General features: G+C 47.2%; 1 protein-coding gene across 1 annotated transcript in view; it reads left to right on the top strand.

Moving 5' to 3' along the window:
* Positions 1-27800, top strand: part of CALN1 (calneuron 1) — a 476734-nt gene that overhangs the window by 222711 nt on the left and 226223 nt on the right. Inside the window, exon 3 of the mRNA XM_077777941.1 lies at positions 14790-14933. Coding sequence (XP_077634067.1) covers positions 14790-14933 — 144 coding nt within the window. The remainder of the gene's footprint in view (positions 1-14789; positions 14934-27800) is intronic.

The raw sequence follows: 27800 nt of genomic DNA, 5'->3' as shown, positions 1-27800 counted from the left end.
TATTGACTGATGATGAATCTGACAGACAAAACTCATTCGCACTAGAAAATTAATAGTAAAAAATTTCCACAAGTGAAAAAATTTAATGGATGTAATTCTATTTGATATGGTTTTTGGCTATCTGTATTTTTCCTTTTGGGGGGACATGTGTGCCTTTTTCCATTGTTCCGTTGGACCATTCTAGTACAACCTTTTGCATATCAGACTATCCCTTCGTCTGCTGCATGTCAATGTATTTTGGCTTCCTTTTCCCACGTTGCTTTTTTGCCTTCATCTGTTTTTTAAATGTATGAGTCTGTTTTCAGTTCTTTAGAAAGATGTTCGGGGTTTTTTTGCCGTCCAATTTACTGTTTTAATTACCTTTATTTTTTAATTTTTCAAAAGCAGATCTGGGCAGATGTGTGATGTACAGTTGTGACTTAATATTTTCCAAGTTCTCACCTGATGACGGCAGCCCCGTGATCATCCTTTTCTCTGTGGGTCTGATTGTTGCTTCCTCATGCTGTTTACTTCCATGATTCGGAAGTCTGTGCGGTCGTGAGTGGCCCGTTAGCTTCCTCCCAGCCGGGTCACCTGCTCTGTAGGAGAAATCAGGAATGATGTACGTGTGTGCACGCATGTGTGTGCCTACTGCACACACTTGTGTGTTCTGGAAGAGTTGGCTGACTCTCCTGGGACTCACTCGGAATTAAGTGTCTGGGTAGTGCTCCTAAAGCAATTGCCCCCCTTTTCTGAGCTGGCCTTTTAATATCAGAGGGCTGGGTTGAGGTCAGTCTGCCTCAGCTGATTTCAATTTTATTTCTCAGGCTCCAGGCAGCACGAGGCTCTGAAAATAGTCTCTCCAAAGGTGCAGACTCATTTTGTTAGAGACCCAGCCTGTTAAAACAAAATGAGAGAGTTGGCAGTTTCAAGCAAATAAATTGCTTCCTATTGATAATGGGATATTTATGGAACCTGCGGTGCAGAACAATTTCTTTCGCATCCAGGCCCTTTATCAGTGATCACGAAGGCAAAACGGAGTGGGAAGCGGTGTGGCCAGAGTTGACGGGGAGGCGAATGGCGTGTGGGAATTTGGTGAGCCGAGGGAGGGAGCCGCCCTGTGGGCCTCCTCTGGGTGGCCAGCATCAGTCCTGCGCCTCTCCCTTCTCACACTAGACCAAGGGGACTTGGGCTCAGGTTGTCTTAGATTTCATCTGGCTACCTTTCTTTAGGCATCAACTCCAGGACTGATTCTATTCGTGAGGCCAGTAGGAACGAGACCTGGGCCATGTTTATGTGTGCCCTTGCATGTGAGAAAAGGAAGGACCGGTTCCATGGGTTAAAATGGACAGATTACACGATGGAAGGGGAATCCTTTCCTGGATGGGAGCCAATTTCTCCAACTCCCACCGTGTATCATTTTGCCCTGAGTCTCAGGGCCATGAATTATTTGGAGGATGGCTTTATGAGGATTTTTGTTTTGTCGGCTGAGCTGCCCAGGCAGCGTTCGAGTCTTTCGGACCCTCTTTTAGGCCCTTGGCCCCGCCTCGGTTGAAGATAGCGCAGGAGGGATGAATTTGACGTGGATAAGTCAAGTAAACAGGTGTGACCATCGCTGTCCTCTTGTGCTGCTGGGTCAGCCTGTAGAACTGGTGGATGCCTCTGGCCAGGAGGGCCCGCCTGTGACCCGAGCCTGTTCCAGGCAGGGCAGAGGTCGGGGCAGGCAGTAGCCCTGGGCTGGAGGTGCAGCTGGGAGGTTTCAGACCTGCAAGGACTAAATCTGTCATTCAGCAGGTATTAGGGGTTAAGATGGGTGGGCCTGGGGGCGCCTGGGGGGCTCAGTCAGTTGAGCATCCGACTCTTGATTTAGGCTTGGGTCATGATCTCTCCGTTCGTGGGATCGAGCCCCACTATCAGAACGTAGAGCCAACTTGAGATTCTCTCTCTCTCTGGTCCTCTCCCTGCTCATTCTCTCCCTCCCTCTCCATCTCNCCTAGAAATAAATAAAACATTTAAAAAAATAAAAATAAAAATAAATAAATAAACTTAAAAAAAAAAAGATTAGTAGGGACTACAAAACCCAGACTTTTCTCTGACCTTCCAGAATATAACCTCCCTCAGGAACTCTGGAAAGGAGGTTAAGTAGGCGGTGGTATGGAGGTGAGTAGCGTGCACTGCATCATTGGTGGTGAGTGAGAGCTGATTGCTCAGTGGAGGGGCAGGAAACAGGATGATCCCACTGCCGGCACCGTGATGGAAGAGGCCATTGATTCAGGGGTGACAGAGGTCCCGGGACAGGCTCATGAGGTGCTGGGGGAGAGAGAGTCTGATGAGATGAAAAGAGTGAGTGCCAGAGAGTAATAATGAAATAGAGGCTACCCTGGGGAAGCCAAGACAACGGGACAGGCCAACGCGCCTCCAAGTGTGGCCCCTGATCTATTCGTGCGGAGTGAATACGGTTTAGTGAACCAGGGTGTGCATCGAAAAGAAGGAAAGAGACTAGGATATACCAGAGCGTGTCACCTCCAGAAAGGGTGTGTACTGTTCCGGGAAGTATGTGTTCGAAGAGGTGGAAAATGAAGTTTAGGAGAGCGGACTCGGGGGCCAGAAGCCCTGGGTTCAGATCACTGTCCTGACACAACCACATGGCCTCGGGTGAGGGGTGGTGACATGAGCCTACCTCATGGGTTGTGAGGCATAAATGAGCTCATATACCAGGGCGCCTGGGTGGCTCCCAGTCGGTTAAGCACCTGACTTCAGCTCAGGTTATGATCTTGTGGCTGGTGAGTTGAAGCCCTGCATCCGGTGAGCTCAAGCCCCGCTTTGGGTGAGCCCTGCTTCTCTCTGTCTCTCTCTCTCCCTCTCCGCCCCTCGCTCACTTGTGCCTTCTCTCTGTCTCAAAAAAAAAAAAAAAAAAAGAGCTAATATACCAAGAATGCTCAGAGCAGTGCCAGATACAGACGGAGCACATAATCAATGTTAGCTATTACATAAGAGTGGGAACAGAAGAAATTGCTGATGTTTGACCATTTTTTACCTATACAGAAGCAATTTTATGTGGTTTACCCCAATACACACACGTACGCACACCTTCTATGAGTATGACAGCCACATTATGCATCTGTCATGATGTGCAATGCATTTCTTACCATGGGACAGAATAAAAAGGCCGTAGGCTATGCTGGCTTTCCCTAGTAGGCGGGGCATGGCCACGAGGGTGATATCAGTTTTAATAACCAAGTGTTATACTTTCGTGGGCTTTTGCTCTGAAGGTGCCCATGACGTGTTCTTTTGCTGTCTTTGTCTGTCACTCTTCCATTCATTGTCATTTAAGGATGGATGGATGTGCGGGCTTCCTAGAGGGCCCCCTTACTCAGTGGTGGGTCGCACGGAAGGCCTGAGCCCCCCTCATGTTCAGCCCCGGACCTCCTTCCTGGCCATTCTCGAGCCTTGTGTGCAGGGCTGCACAGAGCCTTCTCCCTTAGCATGAAGTCCCAGAATCAAAACACAGCTGTACCTCCTTTAAAATTAATCCGGGGCACCTGAGTGGCTCAATCGGTTAAGCGTCCAACTTCAGCTCGGGTCATGATCTTGCAGTTTTTTGGGTTCGAGCCCCACATCGGGCTCTGTGCTGATAGCTCGGAGCCTGGATGGAGCCTGCTTTGGATTCTGTGTCTCCTTCTCTCTCTGCCCCTCACTGCTTGTGCTTGCTCTCTCTCAAAAATAAATAAACATTAAAAAAGTTACTCTTTCCCCTGGAGCGCCCGGGTGGCTCAGTCGGTTAAGCGTCCAACTTCGGCTCAGGTCACCATCTCACCGTTTGTGAGTTCAGGCCCCACGTCGGGCTCTGTGCTGTCAGCACAGAGCCTGCTTCAGACCCTCTGTCCCCAAATCTCTCTGCCACTCCCCTGTGTGCACTCTCTCAAAATAAATAAATAAGCTTTAAAATACTAATCTTTTCCTCATTACAAAACAAAAACACTAAGAACCCCTCAGGCTTCCTTGGGCTTGGTTCCTGGTCCTTCTGTTATAAAGTTATGTTCTGTTTCCAGCCTAGGAGAGATCACAGAGGTCAAGGGAAAGACCTGGTGTCTAGAATGGTCCTCTGTGAGGGCCAGAGAAGGAATCTGACTTTTAGCCACTAAGCTGTCCTCCACATTCCCCTCCCACTGTGGGCTCAGAGTGGGTCCCCCTCTCCCCAGTCGGGGTCCTAGTTGCTATTTCGGTCTCCTGGGACATGGCCCCCGGCGCCTAGAATGGTGCTGACACGCAGGACGGGCCCAAGACATATTTGTTGGATTGAATGGAATTGAGTGATCGGAAGAGAAATTTAGCTTCTCAAGAGGATGGAGTGTGAACCACTCTTGAGAGGATGTCTCTTGCTCTCCACTCCGCTTGTCTCTGGTTTATTTCTGGAACTTGGATCTGGTTCCTTTGGCCTCCACATGGGTGCTAAATCCACAGAATGATTCTGTTTTCTCAGATGTTAATTATTCTCTGATCTCAGGATATTAACGTTTGTAACACAGAAACAGATTGACTTAATGAAAAATTAATCGTATTGATTATCACCATCTTGTTCACAGAGAAATTTCACACGGTTTGCTGCCTGTGATCTTGCCTTCGGTGCCAAAAGGTCCCACGCCTGCTTTCTGTCCTGGGCTATTTGCCTCGTTTTCTCTGAGAAGGTGCTTGTTGCTGTGTGAGACGTGACTCCTTTTGTGAGGAGACAAGGCTTGTCCCCATGAGGCTGTGGGGGTCCATGCTGGGCCGCGGGAGGCGTGCTATCTCCTCCTGGGGCAAACGGCCCCACATCCTGCCCTGGAAGCAGATCTAGTCTGGGGTCAGGAGCATAGCTCTCCCCCACTCACCCCTCTCCATCCTTTGTCAGGGGAGCCCTCCTTCCCTATGAGCCTCAGCTCTGTTGTGTCAGTGGTGTGTGTGCACACACACGCACACACGCATTCCCGGCCACCTCCGCTGGGCCAGGTCTGTGCTGAGTGTCAGGTTTCCTCCGGGTCCGTGATTACCTTGAAAGTCTTTTCAGACAATATCTGAATTGCCTTCCTTTCCTCGAAGTCTTTCCAAAAAATCGTCCGGACCTTGAACTTCAGGAACTCGAAGCCTCTCAAATGATAACTGGATGAAAGGAATATCTCATAGGAGATTGAGATTCAGCGCATATAAATGGCATGAAAGGGAGGATGGCAACAATCGATACTGCCTTTTGGAGAGTGTGATATTGTGATAAAATAAATGTATATTTGATCTTCTTCCCTGGTCCCGGAAGCTCCCAAAGGCCTTGGATCCTCTGGTGTGGTAAAAGAGGGTCTGTTGTCTGCTAATGGGAAGACTGGTGGCTGGGGTCCTTGGATCATTTCAGGATGGGGGCTGGTTGTCAGAAAGACCGAGGTATGATGAGAAGGTCAGAGCTTTAAGCCTCATGTCCCAACCTCCAGGGAGGGGAGAGGGCTACAGATTGAGTTCAATTTCTGGGGGCCAGCAATTTAACGAGCCAGGCGCACATAACGCAACCTCCACAGAAGCCCTAAATGATAGGGTTTAGAGAACTTCTGGGCTGGTGAGCGCTTTGAGGTGCTGGGAGGGTGGTGTGCCCAGAAAGGGTATGGAAGCTCCATGCCACCTCTGCCCCCTCCCGTATCTTTTCTTGGGCATCTCTTCCATTTGGCTGTTCCTGAGTTGTATCCCTTATAATAAACCAGGAAATGTCAAGTAAGGAGGTTTCCAGAGTTCTGTGAGCCACTCTAGTGTTGATCAAACCTGAGGCGGGATTGTGGGAACCCCAGACTTTATTATTACTGTTCTTTTTTAATGCTTATTTTTGAGAGAAAGTGAGCACTCGAGCAGGGGAGGAGCAGAGACAGAGGGAGATGAAGAATCCAAAGCAGGCTCTGGGCTCTGAGCTGTCAGCACAGAGGCTGACGCAGGGCCTGAGCTCACAAACTAGACCATGAGATCATGACCTGAGCTGCAGTCAGGCGCTTAACCGACTGAACCACGCAGGCGCCCTGGGAACCCCAGATGTCATAGCTGGGCATTCAGAAGTACAGGTAGCCTAAACTTGTGGCTGGTGTCTGAAGTGAGGTCAGTTTTGTGGGGCTTCATCTGTAACGCCTGCACTCTCTGTGAGTAGTTAGTGTCAGAGTTGATGAAAGCACTGGACACNCACCCTCCACACACCCCCCCCCACCACCACCAGCTGGGATCAGAAGTGTTGTGAGTGGAAATGCATCCTAGTGGCCAACTTGGTAACAACATGTTTTAAGCCCCTTAAAATGTTCCTGCCCTTTATCCAGGAGCTCATGCCTGGGATATCATCTTAAGGAAATGATCCTCAAAACACATGAACATTTCCATACAAACATTTCCAAGGCAGCATTATTTAAGAGTAGAAGTGATCTAAATGTCCCTCCCACGCTACGAGTATGGTGAACCCAGTTGCGCTATAGGCATATGATTGATGGAACACCATGTAGCCGTCAGAAGTGATGTTTTAAAGACTAATCAACTATACGGAAGATCGAGATGGTTGTGTGTTAAATGGGAGAAATCTACAAAGCTATAGAGAGTGCATGATTCACATTTCATTAAGAATATCTGTATGTAAAAAGTTTGGAATAAAGTGCCCTGCTATGTTAACCATGGCTATTGCTGGCTGGTGAATCAGCTTATTATTTTTTTTTCTTTATACACTTACAGGCCATTTTCACAAGGAGCGTCCGCGAATGTGTAACCTGCGAAATGTTGCGTTCCTGTGCAGGTCTAGCTCTGGTCTTGACCCCAGAGGTCAAGTCCAGAGCCCCTCAAGACAGAAACTGCCCTCCTTTTCTCTCTTCACTCATCAGCATGTCTTTTTGTATAAAGACCCTCCAGCCTTTCTCACCCTCATACATATTCACATCTAATTTAATGATTTTCCTTTCAGCCCTGCCTGGAACATTCTGTCCAACACAGTGTGCCCCTGGCTGGGATGGGCTTTCCTTGTTAGTGTCTGTTCTAATTTGCTTTGCTCTTTTACTGTTGGGGAATTTTCCATCAGCTTAAGCAAACTAGCATGCTAAAATCAATTCTGCTTTATCTGTGCAGGTGTAAAGTCTAGGGACAGATAAACTCTGTACCAGCTCCTAACCCCTTAGAAATGCCCTTAACTTTTTGACTACCTCGTGCCACCCAATTTTCAAAAATAAATGATTATTTTTCATGACCCGGGGATACAGAGTCTCTGTCTAGTTTCACCCCCTACGGAGTTACTGAGATGCTTTTCTTTCTGAATGCCAGCTAGGGGAGGACTTGGCTTTGTTTTTCAATTCAAGGTGCCATTTGGACCACGAGGTAAGAAAAAAGGCCAAGAGCATGGGGATAACTGAGATGAGTAGTATGAGCAGCACATCACTGGCCAACCAGCCTTGGGTGCTTTGAGGGCCTCTGAAGTTTTTCAACACTGGCTCTTCTCCGCTTCCGGGTTCCCAGTGACTCAGGGTGAGTGTGTGGCTGGTGGACTTACCAGAGCCCTGCTCAACTCTGGATTCTAACCTTCGATCAGAGAGGCAGTTACGCTGTCCGGGAAGGATGGCCACTATCACCAGCCGTATCTTTTTGCAGGTGCCTCCTAACGGGAGCCCTGGGCTGCAACTCTCTTGGGAGAGTATATCCCTTCCGCCCCCTCGCCCACACTGCCCCCTACCGGAAAGCCCTCTTTGTTGCACTAACTATAATTCTCAGCCTCCTTCCAGGCTCTCCTAGGGCTCACCTTGTTTTGTTTGAGACAGATTATGCTTAGATCCTGAGATTGCCTTTGCTGATAACTTATTTAATCAGGCTCATGGTGGGAATTATCATTTATAATAATAACCTTTCATGAGCCAGTAGCCTACAGGAGAATGCCCCTAAGCTAGGGATAGATTATTGATGCTGTTGTTCAAGCCAAGGGGAAATAAAGCCCAAAGGTAGAGGTGCCCCTTTCTATGAGTTGGTTCTCAGTAGAGTCCATCCTTCCTCCTAAAAGTTGGGTATGAGCTGCCAGCTTAGGTCACTGGCTGCTGGGGCACGTAGCTAGCAGGTGACCCTACTCGTGTTGGCTGCTGGGGAAGCTGCTCTGAAGACTGTTAGTCCAGGGACTGTTACATGGCTTGCACCGCTGATCACGGGGAGATGTCCCACCTCTTCTTGAGGCTGCTGCACGGTTTAAGCACCACCGCCAACCAAGAGTAGCCTGGCATGGCAGGAACAGGTGTGCCAGGGTCTTTGGAGAGCTATTTAGAGCAGCGAAGAGTAGCCTTGCCCAGACCAAATACTCTCAAGTTGCTGGCAGCACCTCTTGGTTTTTAAAATGGAAAAGTCCATTGTGCGATGGACACTGTTGCCCTTATAACGGTGACAGGGACACAGTGGTCCCCTCCACCTCAGATGCAAGAGTTGGATAAGAGGGTCCTAATATTCCAACTTCAAAACTATCTCAAAACACATTATTCAAAATGAACTCAAGCCACAAACAGGCTTTCAAAACATGGATTTGCAATCATAACACATCAGCAGGCGACGTGTCTCCTCCCCTGTGTAACTCCCAGGCGTTTTCTATTTCAACTTCTCTCTCTCATCTCCTGTGCACTCTCTCTTTTCCTCAGTAAATCTTGCATCCTTTCAGCTTCGTCTCTGAAACAGGACCCCCCTTAAACAGATAAAGAGCAAAGCAAAAGAGAAATGCCTCCAGGGTTGGGACCCCTCCTAGTTCATTACCATCTGAATCTGTGGAATTAGCCCAGAATGAATGAGCGCTTTGTTGAAATGGATGCAGTCACACCCTAAACAGCAAACAACCCAGGAGTTACCTTTAGCCCTTTGAAGAGATCACCAAGAAAAGGAATTCAGTTTAACAAAGGGCGTCATACAAAAAGGCACCCAGCCCCACCCTGCCGCCCTCTCTGTGGCCTGTTGCCTCCGACTTATTGAAACCAATTAGTTGTATTTGTGGACTGATTGAACGGAATTAAATTGAAACTCATTCACGCTAAAACCCGCACCGGGATTGAACCGGCGTTTTATAGCCTTTCATGGTCATTCTGTTCCCATTTTCCGTTTTGGTTGGGTACTCAAGTATTACTGTCAGCAATAGCTAGTCCCATATTTCCAGAAGCTCACCAGACCTGGCTGGCTGGCTATCTTTAAGATCCTTCCCTTCCCTGTCTGAAAGTGTGCGCCTCCTGAATTCTCTCTCGGTTAATGTCACTGGTCCTCACCCCATCAGGCCAACTAGAAACCCCAGCGTCATCCTCCAAGCCCCCTCTCCTAGACTCTGGAAACCTGAGCCTTCCTGGCTGACTGTTCAGAAAAGTCCCAGACCCTGCTAGCCATGCTGGTTTAAAAATCAGTCCAATCCGGGGGCGCCTAAGTGGCTCAATCGGTTAAGCGTCCAGCTTCATCTCAGGTCATGATCTCACAGTTTGTGAGCTTGAGCCCCATGTCAGCCTCTAGGCTGTCAGCACAGAGCCCACTTGTCCTCTGTCCCCTGCTCTCTCTGCCTCTCCCCTGCTCACGCTCTCTCTCTCAAAGATAAACATTAAAAAACATCGATCTGATCCTTTTTAGTTTTATCTTTTAATTTATAACCACTGAGGGCTCCCTGTGGCCTACAGCAAGGGCTTCCCAAAGTTTAACTTTAAAATGCCAAAGCATGACTATTTCAGGCCTCGTGGGCCAAACTGTCACTGTCACAGCTTCTCAATTTTACAGGTGTGCTACCGAAGCAGTAGGAACAGTGTATGACACACACAGACAGTGTGTAAATGAACAAGCATGGATGCATTCCAAAATAACTTTATTTACAAAACGGGGGGGGGGGGCTGGATTTGGCCACAGGCCACCGTTGGCAAATGGTGGCAACCCCTCCCCCCCAACTCATCTTCAGGGTAGTCCCGCTGGCTCTCAAGGCCATCTTGCCCTCATCTCTTAATGTCAGACAATTCCGGTGTGATGCTTTCAAAGAGTCATCTCTCTTGTATGGAAGGACGTCCAAGAGGTTTTGTGTGGATTTGGATTATTGCTCTTTCCGTTCTCTGGTATGAAGATCCCGTTACCTCCCTGTCTCCCCAAATAGGCTATAATCTTTTCATAGCTTGGAAAGTTCCTTTTGCTACCTAACTGTTCTAGCACAGCAGATGGCCTGTATTAAGTCAACAGCAACTCTGCATTGAATGAATGACTGTATTAATCACCTCTAAGTATTCGTTTGTCTTTCACAGAGAGGGTGGAAAGCCCTCGAAATCTCTTTTCTCATCGACCCAGCTTAATTCTCCTGAATAAAGACCAGGAGGCTCCTATATCGTCCTTTCTGGTCCACTTATGTGGGTATTTAATAATTGCCTTGCGGATCTGCCTGTCTCCGGTTTTGCCATTTCTCAGTGACGTCTATCGACAGAACACATCTGGCTCGTTAACAGAGCGATCACTTCTTGTGGCTAAAGCCTGTACTCTTCCTAAAGACACATTTCTGGGGAGACTAAACAGATTTTGCATCTCACGGGGACTGAGATGGGAAAAACTGTTGTTCTTCATTACCGAGGCGAGTTTGCAAATGAGCACTATGAATTTCCGCTACTTCTTCAAGGCCAGAGCGCTAGCTGACGCCTGTGGACTCTGGCTGGTGTCTGTTGTCAGGATGTCATCATCTCAGGCGCACTGTACTGGGGCGGCCCGATGGGCGAGTCCGTTCTGTATGATAGCCCGGCCTCTGCTGGGGTTTTTGCCCAACTGGCTGTGTCCCTAGGCAGCGTCAGGAGACCAAAGCCTAGTACTTATGAGGCAAGTGGTCCAGTGGTGGCTCTGATATTTTTAAGGAAATACACTTGCTGGCTTAATGAGAAGTAAATCTGTTGGGCTCTAGAGCAGTGCGATTTCTTGTCCAGACTTTGCCTGGCCCCAGGACATCAGGGAAGAGGGGCACTTACGCGTTCACTTTCATACCCCGCAAATGGGCAGTGGAACAGGCTCTTGTCACCGCCACTGTCCCCTCTACCGTGGCCTGCAAAGGCATCTTGGAGGTGGCAGAATCGTATACTGTTGCCCCATGTGCCCGTCTTGTGTGAGCATGAAATGCACGTAAAGACCAAAAGCACAGCACACTTATGTAATTCTGAGGCACCGGGGACTTTAGCCCAGAGAAGGGATAAATTCCAGGGAAAAGCAGTCCGTGTTACTGGGTTGCTCCTGGAACTCAATCTGTGGTTCTCACTTCCCAAGGACGTGGCCAGTGGCCAGAGCCTCTCTGTGTCACCAGCAGGCTGCCCTGTAGCCATAGGCAGGGGGTCCTGGCCTGCGCCCGGGTCTCCGTGGGTTTTATGGGCATATTTCTCACACCCTGTTCTGCTATTAAAAATAAAAATAAAACGAGGCACACATCACATGTCTTCGGCTGCAAGACCCATTTCCTTCTAATAAGCTTCTTGTTTGCCTGGGCTTTCCCAACCCTGGAAGGATTAAATCTCCAGAGGTTCCCGTTATGGATTTCTAGTTTTGTACTTTTTTTTTGGTCCCTCTCTGTTACTTTGAAAGAAAATGAAGTTAGTGAGCCTCTGCAGACACACACACACACACACATACACACACACACTGTACCTGGGAGCCAGGAGGGCAAACAGAAGTACAGCTTTGTCCCACTTCTGGGGGTGGGGGATGGCACAGAAGCACAGAACTCTAAGCTGATGTGACCTGCGCTGTGCCGGCTTAGGCTGGAGCAGGGCTGGCCTGGTTACTTACAGCAGAAGGGCAAACCGTGGGGGTTTGAAGCCTCGGGGGAACCTGTCCCTTCACAGGGCAGTTCCGGGGTGGACGCTGTCTGATGGCAGGGACCCAAGGCCAGGGACAACTGTTGAGTAGCCCAGGCAGTGAGGTAGGGGACAGGAGGCACACCCATCAAGGCCCTTGTTTCCAGGCCAAGTTCACAAGCATCCTTGGCCCGGCCTCTCCGGGGCATCCAGTGTAGGGACACAGGCTTGTTCATTTGTAAAGTCTAGGACACACAGGGGACCCCAGGAATGAGGCCAGGCCCTGTCAACAGAAGGTGATCGCCCTGTCAGAGTGAACGCAACAGCCAGGGAGCTCAGGATTGAGTCAGAGGAAGGAGGGTGGAGATGTGACTTGGGAAAGAAGGACAGGGGGCAGAGCTCAGCCCGAAGCTGGCCATCCAGATGGCCTCCCTAGGACCCCGGACTCTTCTTTGACTCCAGGCTCGGCCCCTGTCATCACCTGACATTTTCTGCTGCTGCGTGCTTTGTGCCAGTTCTGAAAGTAGAGGCCTAATGTAGAGGCAGGAACCCAACCCATTTTTCAGAAGGGGAGATGGAGGCTGAGGGAGAAGCCTGCCCCCATTGCAGGGCTGAGCCAGACTGACTTCCCACCTCGGGAGACCCCGTGTCTGCATCTGCCTGCCCTTGGCATCTGGGCTCAGGCCATATGAGGCCGTGGTCTCCACCCCACTGTCCTTGAGTGCTGAGTGCCATGACCTCAAGCTGAGCTGTGGCTCTGAGCTCTTTCCGGGCCACCTGGGACTTGGTAGGAAAACATATGGCCGCCTTAGGGAATCTTGGGCATGTTTCATTGGTGAGAAAAGCCCTAGAAGTGCAGACAAACCCCTTGATTCAGAATTTGGACCAGACTGAAATTTTTTCTTTATCCTCAATGGAAAAAAAAAGAGGGGCGTTTGAACAGCAGATTAATAGGGTATGAAGGAGAACACAGGCTTCCTGTTCTTCTCTTAAACGCTTTAACAATGTCCACAGATCCCCAGAAAAGGCCTGGAAGGACCTGAGGGATCCTCGTGGCCAACCCAGCTCATTTTACACATGAACAATCTGAGGCCTCGGGGTTTGGCTGTGGACCTAATTAGCTAATGCGCCTGGCCAGGAGCCGAGGGTCGCAGCTCACAGGCTGGTCTTCTGTCTGCTGGAGCCCACACTCACTCTCAGAAAGCATTCGGCATGCAGAATCCACACTCGTGGTGAATCTGCTACTTGTATATGATCCTTACTTGTGCAGGGAGGGTCTTCCATGAGACAGCTCTCTGGGTAGCGCCCCCTTCCGAGTGTGGGTGGGAGTACCAAGATGGATGGCCCACTGACCCGTAGCACGAAGGGAGGGAACATTATCATTGGCCATTATCAGTGGTGAGCATAGATGCTTTTGTGGAAGGACTTGCCACGATCGGGGCAAGTAAAAGGAAGACAAGGCGTTTCCGGTGGAAATACTGTCTGGGATAGTGCAGCAGTCTGAAAATAGGGCCCCAGAGGGACGAGGTCCTTGTCCCTGGAGCCTGTAAATATTTCCTGGGGATAAAAGGCTTTTGCTGATGGTAAGTTGAGGATCTTGAGATGAGGAGCTTATCCTGGATTCCCTGGGTGGGCCCTGGATGCCTTCATATGTGTCCTGGTAAGTGAGAGGCAGGGGAAGATCCTAGACAGGAGAGGACAAGGTGATGGGGCCACGGAGGCAGAGACTGGAGTGAGCCGGCCACAAGGCAACGAGTGACAGGCAGCCACCAAGAGCTGGAAGAAGCAAGGGGACGGATTCTGCCTCAGGAGAGCACAGCCCCGTCCACACCTCGATTTTGGTCCAGTGATCCGGATTTCGTGCTTCTGGCTTCCCGATGGCGAGGGAATGAATTTCTGTTGTTTCAAGGCGCCACGTTCGTGGTGATTTGTTTCAGCAGCCACAGGAAGTCAGTGCCAACGGGAAGGGACAAGCTTGTTTGGGGAAGGGTGTGGCTCGAGGTATTCGCCGGGAGCACAGCCAGATATTTCGAGAAGTAGTAGGCAAATGGGTAAGTAAGGGCCAGTGTCTGGTGTTAGCTGGAGGAGTTCCTGCAAACTTCCGCGTGGATCTTTCCTTCCGGGCTGGCGCCTAGGGCTCCGGAGGAGAACCATGGTGCCCAGTGGATTGTTGTTCGTTCTCTGCGGTACTGAATCCCGTGCTCCTCGGGGACACACGGCCACTACTTGTTGAACATCATGATGGATGTTGGCAGCTGCTATACTTGGGCTTGCCCGGGCCTTATTGATGAAAAGTCAAAGCCGGCCAAGTCTGCTGTTCGGATCCCATTGACGAACCTGTCATCTCCAGACACCGGTCTTGAATTCCCCGTGCCCTGCCTTGTGGTGGTGGCATGTGTGGCCCGGGACTGACGGGCTGCAGGGGCTCCAGAGGGAGAGGCTCTGGGTGGAATGCAGAACAGCTCAGGTTGGGGGTCAGGGGACGGGCGATCACCTGCCAAGTGGCATGATAGCGGAGCCCAGTTCTCCGCTGGTCTGGAGAGGATGTGATTAAAGATCCTTTTGGGCTTTTCTGACACTCTTATCGATCTGAGGTTGTTTATAGCCACGAAACAGCTGTAAATTAGAGGCATGAGATAAAAACAGCAGGATACTTAACTCCTGTCTTCCGGGGAGGTTGGAAGAGCCCTCTGCACCTCTCCCACAGCGGCAGGGAGCTGAAACACTGGTCAGCACAGGGGAATCTCTTCTCCTTTCCTGCAAAGGAATGGCCCAAGTTAAGAGGCAGCTCTCTCCTAAGCTCGTTCCTGCCGAGTCAGTGTCCTCAGTTAACGCAAGTTAACGCAAGCTGAACGCAAGTTCAGCTGGGACCACCGTCCACCCGTGCACCGGCCGCGGTATTTTAGGACGGTCTGGGCCTTCCGAAGCTGGTTTTCTTTTTTCCCTTCCCTTCCTTGTTTCTCACCAATAATCTCAGTGCCACAGACCAAGCCATGTGACCATCGGACTTTCTTTGCTTCCCCCTTGTAGAGATCCGAGAGGCCTTTCGGGTGCTGGACCGAGATGGGAACGGCTTCATCTCCAAGCAGGAGCTGGGAATGGCCATGCGCTCTTTGGGGTACATGCCGAGCGAGGTGGAGCTGGCCATCATCATGCAGCGCCTGGACATGGACGGTGAGACCCCGACACGCGGCGTGGCCCCCGAGATGAGCCCCAGCTTGTCAGCAAGACTCTCCCCCGCTCCGCCCAAGTTTATTTATTTATTTTGAGACACAAAGAGTGTGAGCAAGGGAGGGGCAGAGAGAGAGAGAGAGAAGGAGAATCCCAAGCACTGTCAAGAGCCCCAATCGCAGAGCCCCATGAGGGGCTTGAACTCCCGAACTGTGAGATCGTGGCCTGAGACAGAACCAAGAGTTGGACCTTTAACTGACTGAGCCACCCAGGTGCCTCAGCGCGACCTTGGTTTTAAAGGGCCTTGAACTTGGAGTCAAAAGACTTGGGTTCGTGTCTTGGTTTACATTTGAGGGCTAGATCAGGGTTTTTCAGACAATATCCCACGGAGTCCCCAGGGCCTGCAGAGGTGCTTCTGAGACTGCCCATGGAGCAGGGTGAAGGAGGCTGGACTGGTGGAATGGCTACCATAATTCTTCCTACCTCCCCTCCTTCACTTTTAAAGAGCTTTACTGAGCTAGAACTCACACTCCATAAAATCCACCCACTTAAATCATGTGACTCCATGGCGTTTAGCGTATTCACAGATTTGGGTAACCAGTGCCATGATCAATTTTAGGACGTTTTCACCACTCCGAAAAGAAACTCGACCTCTTAGCTGCCACCTCTCAGTCCCTCTATGGCCCAAGCCCTAGGCAACCTCTAATCTACTTGTCTCAGTGCATTTTCCTCCCTGGGCATGTCATATAAATGGAATCCTACAAGGTGTAGCCTTTGTGACTGGCTTCTCTTACTTAACATAACGTTTGCAAGGTTTATCCATATTGTAGCACGTATTAGTATTTTTTTTTCTTTCCTGTGGCCAAATCGTATGCCATTGTCTGGGTATAATAGCTTCTTTTCTCTCTGTTTTACTTACTGGGTTTCTATATACAACCTCACAGTGGCGCGGGGAGTGAGGCTTCACTGTACTTGAAAGAAGTTCAAAAAAATGACACATTACATCTTTAAAGTTCTTTCCTGCTCTAAAAACCTCGACCCTCCCAACATTTAGATTCTGCCTTGACCAATGGTCCCAGAAAAAAGCCTTATTTTTATTTTTGTTTCGGCACACACTCTCCCCCTCTGAAGAGCAGCTTGATCCCAGGTCTCAGGGGTCCAGCATGGTGGGCATTGAAACTCTCAGGTAGAGAGTACACAAGTAAAAATAGGAAGTGGAGGAGGGGGTCGGGAAGTCCTCCAGAGGAAAAGACTGTGGTAGGGAGGTGTTTGCTTGGCCTGCAGGCTGATCGGAAGAAAGTTCTCTCTCCTGTTGCCTTGCTGGAGTTGCCAGAAGGCTGATAATAAGGGTGGCCACATGGTGAATGAACCCCAGTGCCATCCACCAAGCGCGGCTGTGACCATTTATTTTCCGGTTCAGGAAAGGGATGTTTCTTCGGGGGGTTCAGTGGTAGGAGCAGCCCGAGTCTTGTCTTACAACTCTGATCGATTGCGATTCATCACGTCCTTGTGGGCCTGATTTGCCCTTGCTTTATTTTTTTATTTTTAAAAAAATTTTAAAAATATTTTATTTATTTCTGAGAGAGAGAGGCAGCATGAGCAGGGGAGGGTCAGAGAGAGGGGGAGACACAGAATCTGAAGCAGGCTCCAGGCTCTGAGCTGTCAGCACAGAGCCCTATGCAGGGCTTGAACCCACAAACCGTGAGATCATGACCTGAGCCAAAGTCGGATGTTCAACCGACTGAGCCACCCAGGCGCCCCTTGACCTTGCTTTATATTTAGCTGCTTGCTTTAGATATTACTGAAAACCTGGAGCCAAGCACATATCGTATAGCAAAGTCTGGTTTCCACTGACTCCCCCGCTCATCATCATCTCAGAGACACATTTCCAGAAAAAGTTTCCCTCTTAAAATAATAGAAATCTTCATTTCTACCTCTGTTTATGGAACTGAGATTTTGCACTTTTGAGTCCCTGCCCACGACTCCTATAACAAAACCTAAGTGGAATGGACTAGAAGCAAATGGAATTAGTTACGTTTAAGAAAAAGACGAGCCAGGGTTCTTGTGGGTGAGTTACTCCTATGAAATCTTAGGGTCCGCATCACAGTCCATCCTGTTCTTTGTGTCTCAGCTCACAGGGAATTTTTACATTGCTGACCAAACTTCCCTAATTCCCTGAGGTCTTGGAGCCCCAGGGGATCTGGTGTGCTGGGTGGCAAATTTCCATTTGGGGACTCCGTTTAGGAGCTTTCAAGTTTCACCAGTTTATTTACAACTTCTCTTACTCAGCTAGCAATGCTAGGTAGAACTTGCCAGGAGTTAAAAGAACTTCACAGCTCTCTTGCAGAGATTTTCTATTAGTTCCTTTAACAAAAGCTGAGGTCATCAGCCGCTTTGCAGGGATTCCATCAGGTAAAAACACATTTCTAGATTTTTCTAAATGTTTATTTATTTTTGAGAGACAGCGTCCAAGGGCAGAGAGAGAGAGACAGAGAGACAGAGACAGAGGATCCAAAGCAGGCTCTGTGCTGACAGCAGAGAGCCTGACGTGGGGCTCGAAATCATGGACCGTGAGATCATGACCTCAGCTGAAGGCAGAGCCTCAACTGACTGAGCTGCCCAGGCGCCCTGAATTTCTTTACATTTGAAGCTCAGCTTCTTCGAGGTTCCGTTTTGTTTCCTACAAAAGATTTAATACAGAACATACTAAGACAGGGCAGCAATGTACGGAGAAGGAATTTCCTACCCAGTCTATTAATTGCCTAAGCGTGAAAAGAACTAAGCAATAGAGGCCCGCTCTGAGTCTGAAATGGGTCTTTAAGAGTTGTGTAAGTGACACTGCTAAGTGACAGTTCTGGGGTACTGCATTCTGGCTATGGATGGGCTGTTTTTTCAGCGGCTTTCTCTTAAACGGGCCTTTTGAGCTTCTGTTAAAACAAACAACAACAACAAATAGGTCCTAATTGTATCCTTCCTTTCTAGCTTCTGTAACTGGGAGTTCTCCACAGAGATTTAGCCTTACTGAATTAAGTTATTCTCTGGCATGAAACTTCTGGAATGGCAGACACTTTTATGGGGATAATGCCAAAACAATGGGGTGTCTGGGCTGGAGCTTAGGATTCTTAGCTTGGAAGATGACGGTGCCTTGGGGCCCGCAGACCCTGGTGTCCGGGGGTGCCTCCCTCCATCCCAGCTGGCCATGATTAGGAACAGGTCTGGCCCACACACTGATCTTCTCTTTCTGGGGTCCCTGCCGGTCTGCCCGATGGTGAGGTCATACCTTCGGCTCAAGGCCCGGCTGGAGTAGCCTAAGTGTGTCTGTGCAGCCAGTGTTGACACATGAGGCTTTCATTAGGTGCTTCCTCGGGAGTGGGGTGCCTTGGCGGCTAACAGTGAGCTCCCTGGATTAGGGAGCTCGGCGGGACTTCCTGGACACAGAGCCGGCAGGAGCCAGGCCTATGCAGCCTGGGTGCGGAGCTGGTTTTCCAGAGGACACAAGACCATGCAGGCTCTCGGGGCCGGGATTGCCATCCGGGCCTGTGGCCAGTTTGCCTTCAGTGCAGCGACTGTGTGTGTGTGTGTGTGTGTGTGTGTGTGTGTGCGCGCACACACACACGTGTGTGCGCGCACCGTGGGGGCAGATGGGCTCGGGGTTCAGTAAACAGAAAACCGGAACTTGTGCCCGATGCCCGTGGCTTCCCCTCTGGCCCTTGACTGCAAAGGCTCTTTCTTGTCACTTTAACTCCCTTCCACCCTCCCTGGTCTCCCTGTTCTTCTCCCATTTCAACAGCCTCTCCAGCCGAGGGGACTTTGGCCTGAACACTAGTTGGAACCCGATTTCCCCTTTCTTGGATGCTTTTTGCCAGGATCTCTCCTTGGACCCAGAACCCAAAAGCCTGGAGCCCTCCCAGACAGGCCCCTGGACTCATTTAATTAAGCCCAGCACCCTCAGGCACACCTTGCACTTGGGGAATCACCTTCTCACCAGTGCCTCTGGGAACTGGTTATGGACCATCTTTGGAAGAACTAATATAATAGTCACCCCAAAAAGTAGCTGTACCCAAAAAAGGAGCTGCAGAGCTTACCACTTTCATAGAAGCGGGTTGAGAAAGGCGGCTTGAAAAGGACTGTGGGCTCTGCTCCCCTCACCTCTGCTCCCCTCATCTTTGTTTTCTCTCTGCGGCTCAGGGCCCCTCTGAGCCTGCAGCCTCCTTCACTGGGGGATAAGGCCCCGGTCAAGACCCAAGGGCTATTTTGACTGCTCTCCGGATTTTAATAGTTCCACCAGCCACAGCCGTGTGGCCATCTGGAATGAATCCAGCTAGCTTTGCAAATAGTTCCCCAAAACAGTCAAACCGGAAGACATTTGCAGCTACTTGTGGCCTCTGCGAGGGCCCCACTCGCAGGTGCCGAAGCCGTCCTCTCCCTCTGCAACCTTCCCTCAGGGTTTCTGCCTTTAAAGAACAGAAGGCCCTCTTTGAAAGCAAGGCAGACCTTGCCTTCTTTCTCCTCGATTTCCTTTCTGCCTCTCAAAGGTGCAGAATGTCGGGGAATTCCAGCAAATGGGTTTCAAAATGACTTCCTATCTCTTAACAGGTCCGTAGTTTGTTTTTAGACCCACCTCTGTCTGGATAGTGCGCATTTGACTCCATTTAGTTCGACCTTGAATGGATTTATGGGGCCACTGTGTGTGAACCTGCCTATTTCTATGGTTGGCAGGGTTCACCTTGGGTTCATTTTGAGACAAGCTACTGAACTGCAGAGAACAAAACCGTGGCCGCAGTCACGTAGGACAGTTAGCAATGTGCCTGTTGTTAACCTTCACATCCACGTCTTCCCCGTCTCGGCTGCCTGTTCATTACAGGTTTGTCCCTTGCTGATTAGTCACGATCATGACCCCTCTGTTACCGTTCGCAATCTCCTAGAAGGCTAAAATGCAAGCTTAATTCAGAAGAGTGCTCACGTCTGCCTCACCTTCGTGCACATTTGGGTACTGATTTGGACGCTCTGAGCCTGCCCTCGGTCTGCTTCGTGAGCTAGGACACGCACCTCTTTCCTGTGTGTGAGGAAAGATGCTGGCCCACAGGCTGCATGAATGAAGTAGAGGGCGTAGTGTGAGCCAGAAGCACTTGGAACTTCAAGCCAAAAACAGAAGGTCCCGAAACTGATGTCCCAGAAGCCTGCAACCTTCTTTAACGATCTCATCAAGTTACAGGTATCGGTGTGTCCACTGACATAACCAGGGGACTTTTGACCAACAGAAACATCTAAAGCTGCGAATACTTATCTGAGCAAGAAGGTCTGAGGAAGAGGGAAATGCCTGTGAGGCAGAGAAGGAGCTTTTCCTTTGGGCATTTGATGAAGGATGAGGACAGTCTGTGGTCAGCCAGCCCTGCCTGAAGGCAGGAGGCCCTCCCAGACAGAGCTCACCCCTGCGGATGCCCCCCGCTGTCCGCCCGCTCCGTTGGCAGATTAGGGATCACCTGGGAGCTTGCTTAAAATGCCAACTCTTGGGTCCACCCCAGATCTGATTCAGAGCCTGCATTTTTTAAAAAGTATTTATTTATTTTGAGAGAGGGAGTGAGCAAGCAAACTCACATAGCAGAAGGACAGAGAGAGGGAGAAGAGAGAATCCCAAGCAGGCTCTATACTCACGTGGGGTTCAAACTCACAAACAGTGAGATCATGACCTGAGCTGAAATCAGGAGTCTGACACCCAGGTGCCCCCCAGAGCCTGCATTTTAACCAAAGCCCCAGGTGCTTCATATATGCAGGAAAGGATGAGTAGTGCTAGTCCAGGGCACACTTTGAGAAGGTGTTTCCTCATTTGAGGATATCTCCGCGGGGTGTGGCCCCTCCCTAGTCTGCTGCCAGAAACTCCATGCCTAGGGATCCGTGACTTACAAACTGGAAGTAAGTCCTGGTGGAGGTCAGTTACATGAGTATATCCAAATATTTGCCTTTGTGAATACTCATACGTGGCATCAAACTATTATATATGTCATTCCTGGTCAGTGAATTATTGCTGACTGTACTCTGATCTCCCTGTGGTTAAGTCTTAGCTGGGTAAGGAAATTGATGGCCATCACTTACGTAAGCTCACCATGGCTCCAACAACAGCAGATTTACACACGTGCAAAGTCTTCACCACCACACACTGTTCTAGGCACTTTATTTATTAATTTCTTTGCCTCATATCAGTAGTAGTAGGATTCTCATTTTTATAGATGAGAAAAATGAAGTACAGAGGTTTTAAGTTACTTGCCCAGTTCATGCTTGCCCAGTTGTGATTTTAGCAGGTATAGGTCACTTAGGGTGACAACAGGGCATTGAAGCAGTGACTAAACAGAACAGACACATGCACACGTAATCCAGGGCATTTCAGACCTACCGGTGAGTGTGTTGGTTACCAATTACAGCTCCAAATAGTCTTCTGCTGTCACCTTTGGATGGATGATAAACTCCAGCCACTTCCCAGCTTATGCTGGTAGGAGTCAAGACTGACCCTAGAACAGAATCTATGAATTGAAGATGGTTTCTTGTTGCTTTAATGAGGGGAATCCTTTTTAGGTCCTCTTGGGATATATAGTTGTGGTGGATGTTCATGAAAATTCAACCCCAACATTCCTGTCTCCCAAAGCAATTCCTTCTTCTGTGTTATGCCAGGGGAAGTCTACCGTCTTTAACTTATTGATAGTTGGCCATATTGAATCCAAGTTTCGGCAAAAGATCAAACTGTTTGAGCCACTTCTCACTACTCAAGCCAAGGTAATAAAAACAATTTGTGGTAATGAGTAGCCGTTTCAATAAGAGCATCCTCAGCCAATATTACATTCTCTTTCCCTTGTTTTAGCACCTTGGAATCCAAGGTTACACTGATAGAAATTAGCAGCGTCTCACCTCTCTGTGTTCTCTCCTACCAGACTTGAAACTTCTCCTGGAATGCGCCGATCTGATCGTAATCATGGGGGTCAAGGCAGCAAAATTTGGTGGGAGTAGATCTTGAAAATAGGCATCCCCCTTCAAGGCAGCCACTCCGGCTGTGGTTCTTCCAGGTCTTCAAGCTGGTCTTGTCTGATCTCAGGGAGATCTGAGAGGATTCGACAGAAACTCAGACATTCTGTTTTCTGAATCTACCCAGAGATCCCCGTTCCAAGTCTTAGGTCCCATTCCTTTCTTTCTGATCAGTGTCCTAAATTTTATATCAGAGATCTGGGTAGCCCGTGATCTCAACTTAAAACTCTACAGAGCACACAAATTAAACTTGGGGTCTGCCTGCAATTGCATGAAGTACATGATTCCACCCTGGAATCACTCTTGTTCTGACTGTGACCAGAGCTGAGAGTTTCAAGGCCTGAGCGTGTTTTTTCTTTCAAGGGCATTCAGAAGCAGCCCCCCCCCACCCCATTCCTTGTAGTCATCATTGCTACTGTAAAGGTCAAATATAGGAGCTACATGAATCTTCGAAAGCCTTGCTTTCAATAATTATTCTAGCCCAAGAAAACGCAGATGACATTTAATTAATTATGATGCCAGTCCTCCCAAAGGGTACCAGTATCCCATTTTCTACTGGCAGGAAGGTCAGCGCTTCATTTAATAATAGAGATAAAAAAAAAAAACAGCCTCAGCATCCCTCTTAGGAAGGTTGTTTCCTCCTCGTATGCACACTATATCATGAACACGGAAACCACACTGGATTCCTAGGGGCGAGAGTATCATGTGGAAGACAAGAACTTGCTACAATCCTTCATACACAAGTAATAGCTCTCTCAGGCAAGGTTTACTGAAAGGAATACATGAGATGGCCCATCTCAGAACACCCTGACCAATATTGAGCATTATTTAATAAGTCATTACCGGAGCACCTGTGTGGCTCAGTCAGTTGAGCTTCCTGCTTTGGCTCAAGTCATGGTCTTGCAATCTGTGAGTTTGAGCCCGACATTGGGCTCACTGCTGTCAGCCTGCCCGCGCGGAGCCCGCTTCAGATCCTCTATGCCCTTCTCTCAGCCCCTCACCCGCTTGCACTCTCCCCCCCACCCCCCAGAAAGTCCTTATTAAAATGATTGATGACAAAATGGTGGCTTATTTGGCTCTTTTTAAGTTGTGAGATAATGTATTTTTCACATGTTCATTGGTTTTCTCATTCTGTGGATTGCTTATTTTGGGGAGGGTGGAAATCTGTTTCAGTGGCTAAATTATACTGCCGTGATAAATAAGTCCCCCAAAGATCAATGGCTTCATGTGACAAAATGAAAGTTCTGACTCCTGCGATGTGTCCGTTATGGGTTGGGTGGTTGTTTCCTCTTTGTCACCCTCACTGAGGAGTCTTGCCTGGGGGAGGCTCCTGTCTGTATTTCCATGACAGCTGGTAGCAAGGGAAAGAGATACAGTGGACCACATAGTGATTCTCGAACTTTTTTGGTCATTCCTGTTCACCGTCTCATTGGCTAAAGCCAGTCACATGGCTGTGCCTAACATCAAAGGGTGTTGGGAAGTAGAATCCAACTAATGCTCAGAAGGGAATTAACTGGAAATATTTGCTAAACACCACTAATGGTGACCTAAGGACTTGGGACTTTTTCCTTTTTCTTTTCTTTTTTATTAGGACATTACACTTCTTGCAAAGTTTCTATCTCAGGATAAACTTAGAAATACTATAAATAGGGGCAGAACTGATGACGTAGACAAAACTAATTAGCAATTTGAATGACATTGAATGAGTGTGTATTTGAGTATGTGTAGGTGTGTCTGTGTAATGCAAATTTTGCCCTCTGAAGAAGAGAATATTCTTCTCTTTTGAGCAATTCTGAAACATTAACAGAACCTGGCTATGTACTTAGACCACAAGGCAACCTAACTAAACTCCAAAAGACAAACATTACAGGCATATCCTTTGACTAAAATGCAATAAGCCAGAAATTAATAAAAGCTTGAATAAGGATCCTACCCATTTGGAATCTAAAAATTAAAAACCCAAAACCCTTCCAATTTAATGAATAATTTCATGAGTTGACTCTTAGAAAAAAATGTAATAACTTGAAAAATATAGCATATTTAATTAAGAATTAAATAGAGTTGCCACTAAAATAAACTGGAAATGAAAAACTATGGGAGATTTAAGAAAGAATACTTAATACAGGTTTGTAAAAATACATTGGAACATCTACATGAAATGGAGATTTTTCTGGAAAAAATTCTTGAAATGGAGTCAAGCCCAAGTAAGCAGTCTAAATCGGAAGTTGCATACTTGTAGGCTTACCAGCCAAGCACAGCTTATAGCCCTGTTTTATGGGTCTCACATATCATTTTATAAAGCAGAAAAATCTCATGTTAAAAATATGCACTTCTCTGGAGCGCCTTGGTGGCTTAGTTGGGTAAGTGTCTGACCCTTGATTTTGACTGAAGTCACAATCTCACGGTTCCTGGGATCAAGCCCTGCTTCAGGCTTCGCACTGACAGTGCAGAGCCTGCTTGGGATTCTCTCTCTCTCTCTCTCTCTCTCTCTCTCTCTCTCAAAGTAAATAAAAATAGGGCCACCTGGGTGGCTCAGTCGATTGAGCATCTGACTTCGGCTCAGGTCATGATCTCACAGTTCGTGAGTTCAAGCCCCACGTCGGGCTCTGTGCTGACAATTCAGAGCCTGGAGTCGGCTTCAGATTCTGTGCCTCCCTCTTTCTCTGCTCCTCCCCTACTACACCCTCTGTCTCTCTCTCTCTCTCAAAAATAAGTAAACATTAAAAAAATATAAATAAATAAATAAATATAAATGAAAATAAAAAACTTTAAAAAAGCATGCACTTCTCTTGCCTCTTAAAATCTTGGACAATTTAACAAGACTAGACCTGAATTCCTTCACTACAATAATTTGGTGGAATTGAGTGGCTCTCTCCCTCTAGGCAGGGCAAATGCCACAGTCTCTACCATTCCTTCTTGTCTTACACATGCCTGGTCCCTTTTGATGGACTGGCTGAAGCCCTGTGGGCTTTGGAGTGTGACACTCTGCCTGAATTTAGGACCAGTGAATGATGAGGGGATCTTCCACTGCTATGGCTCTCCCTTAGTTTTAATTTTGCAATGTTTTCATGTTTGTTTCGTCTTTCTTTGTTTGTTTCCATTTTGCTTATTGTCATTTCTAGCAACTTCAGTAGATGACTCATTTTAATTTTTCTATTATTTACTAATTAAGGCGACTAAGATAGGAAATTTGCCACTGAGAAGTGCTTTAGTAATGTCTTCCACATTTTGATAGTTTTATAGTTTCACTGTTTGCCTTATAATATTTTATCGTGGGTTTTCATTCCCTCTGCTACTCTGTAGATTTTTTAGAAAAGCGTTTTATGATTTCCAAGTCACTGGAATTTTGAGTTTCTAGTTTCCATTTACAATTCCTATGTTTATTGCATTGTGGAAAGTAAATATGACCCGCTGTTTGGGACGACTTTCTTTGTAACTGAGAATATGAGCTTTTATGAAGGTATCGCCTCTATGGTACCAGGCTTTCATATGTGCCTAGACGTTACCTTCGTATTACCTGTATCTCCTCTGCCTGTATTTTTGGTTATTTTATTTGGTTTTTGGTTATATTATATTTGTAATTTTGGTTATTTTATCTAAGTTACCTTGATGTGTTGAAATCTCCCACTGCCGTTACCTCGTTTCCATAGTTTACTTCCAAGGAATTTTTATTTTTAATTTTCAATTCTCTGTCTGCCCTCATAGTAGATTTTATCTTTTATCAACGTCAGTTTTCTCGAAACGTGTTTGAGTTATACTTTTGCCTTCTGTTGATTTTTGCCACATAACCTTTTTGCCTGTGTTTGCATAACGTTTATTGTTGAAGGGCCATTACTGGGGAACATCCACCATTATTCAGCTCTTCCAGGATCACAGTCTGGTGCACTCTGCCCTTTCTGTGTGAACCTTTTACGCAATATATGCCATGACGTTTTCAATTTAAATTATTCCAGGAGCTTTTCTATGGGCGAGCTTAATCTACCATTTATTTCGGAACTTCTATGTTGGGTCTTGATTCTTCATTTTGCGTCATGGTGGTTTCCAAGTGTACTGACTATTTTCTTTGTCTTTTTGAACTACAGTGTGTTTTTTAAAATTGAAATATAACGGATATGCTATGCCACATCATATTAGTTTCAGGTATATAACGTAAGGACTCAATATTTGTATATCACAATACAATGATCACAGTAAGTTTAGTTAACATCCTTTACCATGCATAGTTACAGAATTTTTTTTCTTGTGGTGAGAACTTTTAAATTCTAGTCTCTTAAAAACTTTAAATTATATAATACAGTATTATTAGTTACGGTCATCATGATGTGCATTATATCCCTAAGATTTATTTATTTTATAACTGGAACAGTGTACCTTTAACCCCCGTCACCCATTTCATCCAACCCCTGAACCCCCACCTCTGGCAACCACCAATCTGTTCTCTGGATTGATTGATTGATTGATTGATCCATCTACCTACCCATCCATCCATCCATCCATCCATCCATCCATCCATCCACACACACCACAGTTTCTATATCCATTCATCCATTGGTGGACATTTGAGTTGTTTCCATGGCTTGGCTATTGTACATAATGCTGCAGTGAACATGGGGGTGCATGTCTCTTTTCCAGTTAGTGTTTTTTGTTTTCTTCAGATGAATACCTAGAAGTGGGATTGCTGAATCATATGGTAGCTCTATTTTAAATTTTTCGAGGAACCTCCATACTGTTTTCCATAGTGGCTGCACCATTTACAAGCCCACCAGCAGAGTGTGAGGGTTCCTTTTGCTCCACATCCTTGTCAGTGCTTGTTATTTTGCTGGTAACAACCATTCTAGCAGGTGTGAGGTGCTGTCTCAATGTCATTTTGATTTGCATTTCCTAACTATTAGGGATGGTGAGCGCTTTTCATGTACTTGCTGGCCATCTGTACGTCTTCTTTGAAAAAAAAAGTCTATTAAGATGCACTGTCCATTTTTTAATTGGACTATTTGCCTTTTCACTGTTGTATAAGTTCTATATATGTTTTGGATATTAACCCTTTATCAGATATATAATTTGTAAATATTTTCTCCCATTTCGTAGGTTGCCTTTTCATTTTATTCATGGTTTCCTTTGCTGTGCACAAAGTATGTTTGTTTCCCTGTTTGTTTGTTTCTTTAAGTATTCTTGCAGCTGTTTCGATGGTAGAATTTCTTGCTTTCATTTTTTCTAGTAATGTCCATAAAGGTTTGGTGAACTCATCTCTAACATCAGTTACAAATTAATAACGATCTTTTTTTAGAAGATGAAAATTAAATGTTTCCTTCCTTTCTCTTTTCTATTCTTGATTAGTTTCGACATATGGTTATTATAAATGTGCTTCCCTACCCCCCCTTTTAAATAATTTTCAGGCTTAAAGAATATTATCAGTTTTATAACCATTTTTGAAACAATTATTTTGCCTGTACATTTGCCTCTAATTTCAGTGCTTACACGCAGCCACATTTTACCACATTTTCTGTTTCCTTTTTTTAAAAATTAGTATATGTCTATTCTGTCATAAACTTTCCAAAATTTCTTTTTTTTTCCCCAGAGGTTTACCTCGACCCTATACCTGAGAATATTTCTGTCTGAAAATATTTCTGTTGACACACACAAGCGACAACTTGATTTAGGTACAGAATTCTTGGGTTTTGGCCTCTTAAAAAGTTCAATGATTTCTACTCTGTTGTTTTGGGGTTTTGACATCAAGAAGCTCGTAGTGATCCTGGTGTTCTTGCAATCAACCTAATTGTGGTGGGGGGTGGGGCGCACCTTATTATGGGTGAAATGTGAATTTCTTACCCATCTCTGCTTCTCCAGCTTGTCACTGTT

The sequence above is a fragment of the Crocuta crocuta genome, unplaced genomic scaffold (genome assembly GCF_008692635.1).
Source record: "Crocuta crocuta isolate KB4526 unplaced genomic scaffold, BGI_CrCroc_1.0 scaffold217, whole genome shotgun sequence".
Taxonomy (NCBI): Eukaryota; Metazoa; Chordata; class Mammalia; order Carnivora; family Hyaenidae; genus Crocuta; species Crocuta crocuta.
This window is presented reverse-complemented; position numbering and strand designations above follow the sequence as displayed.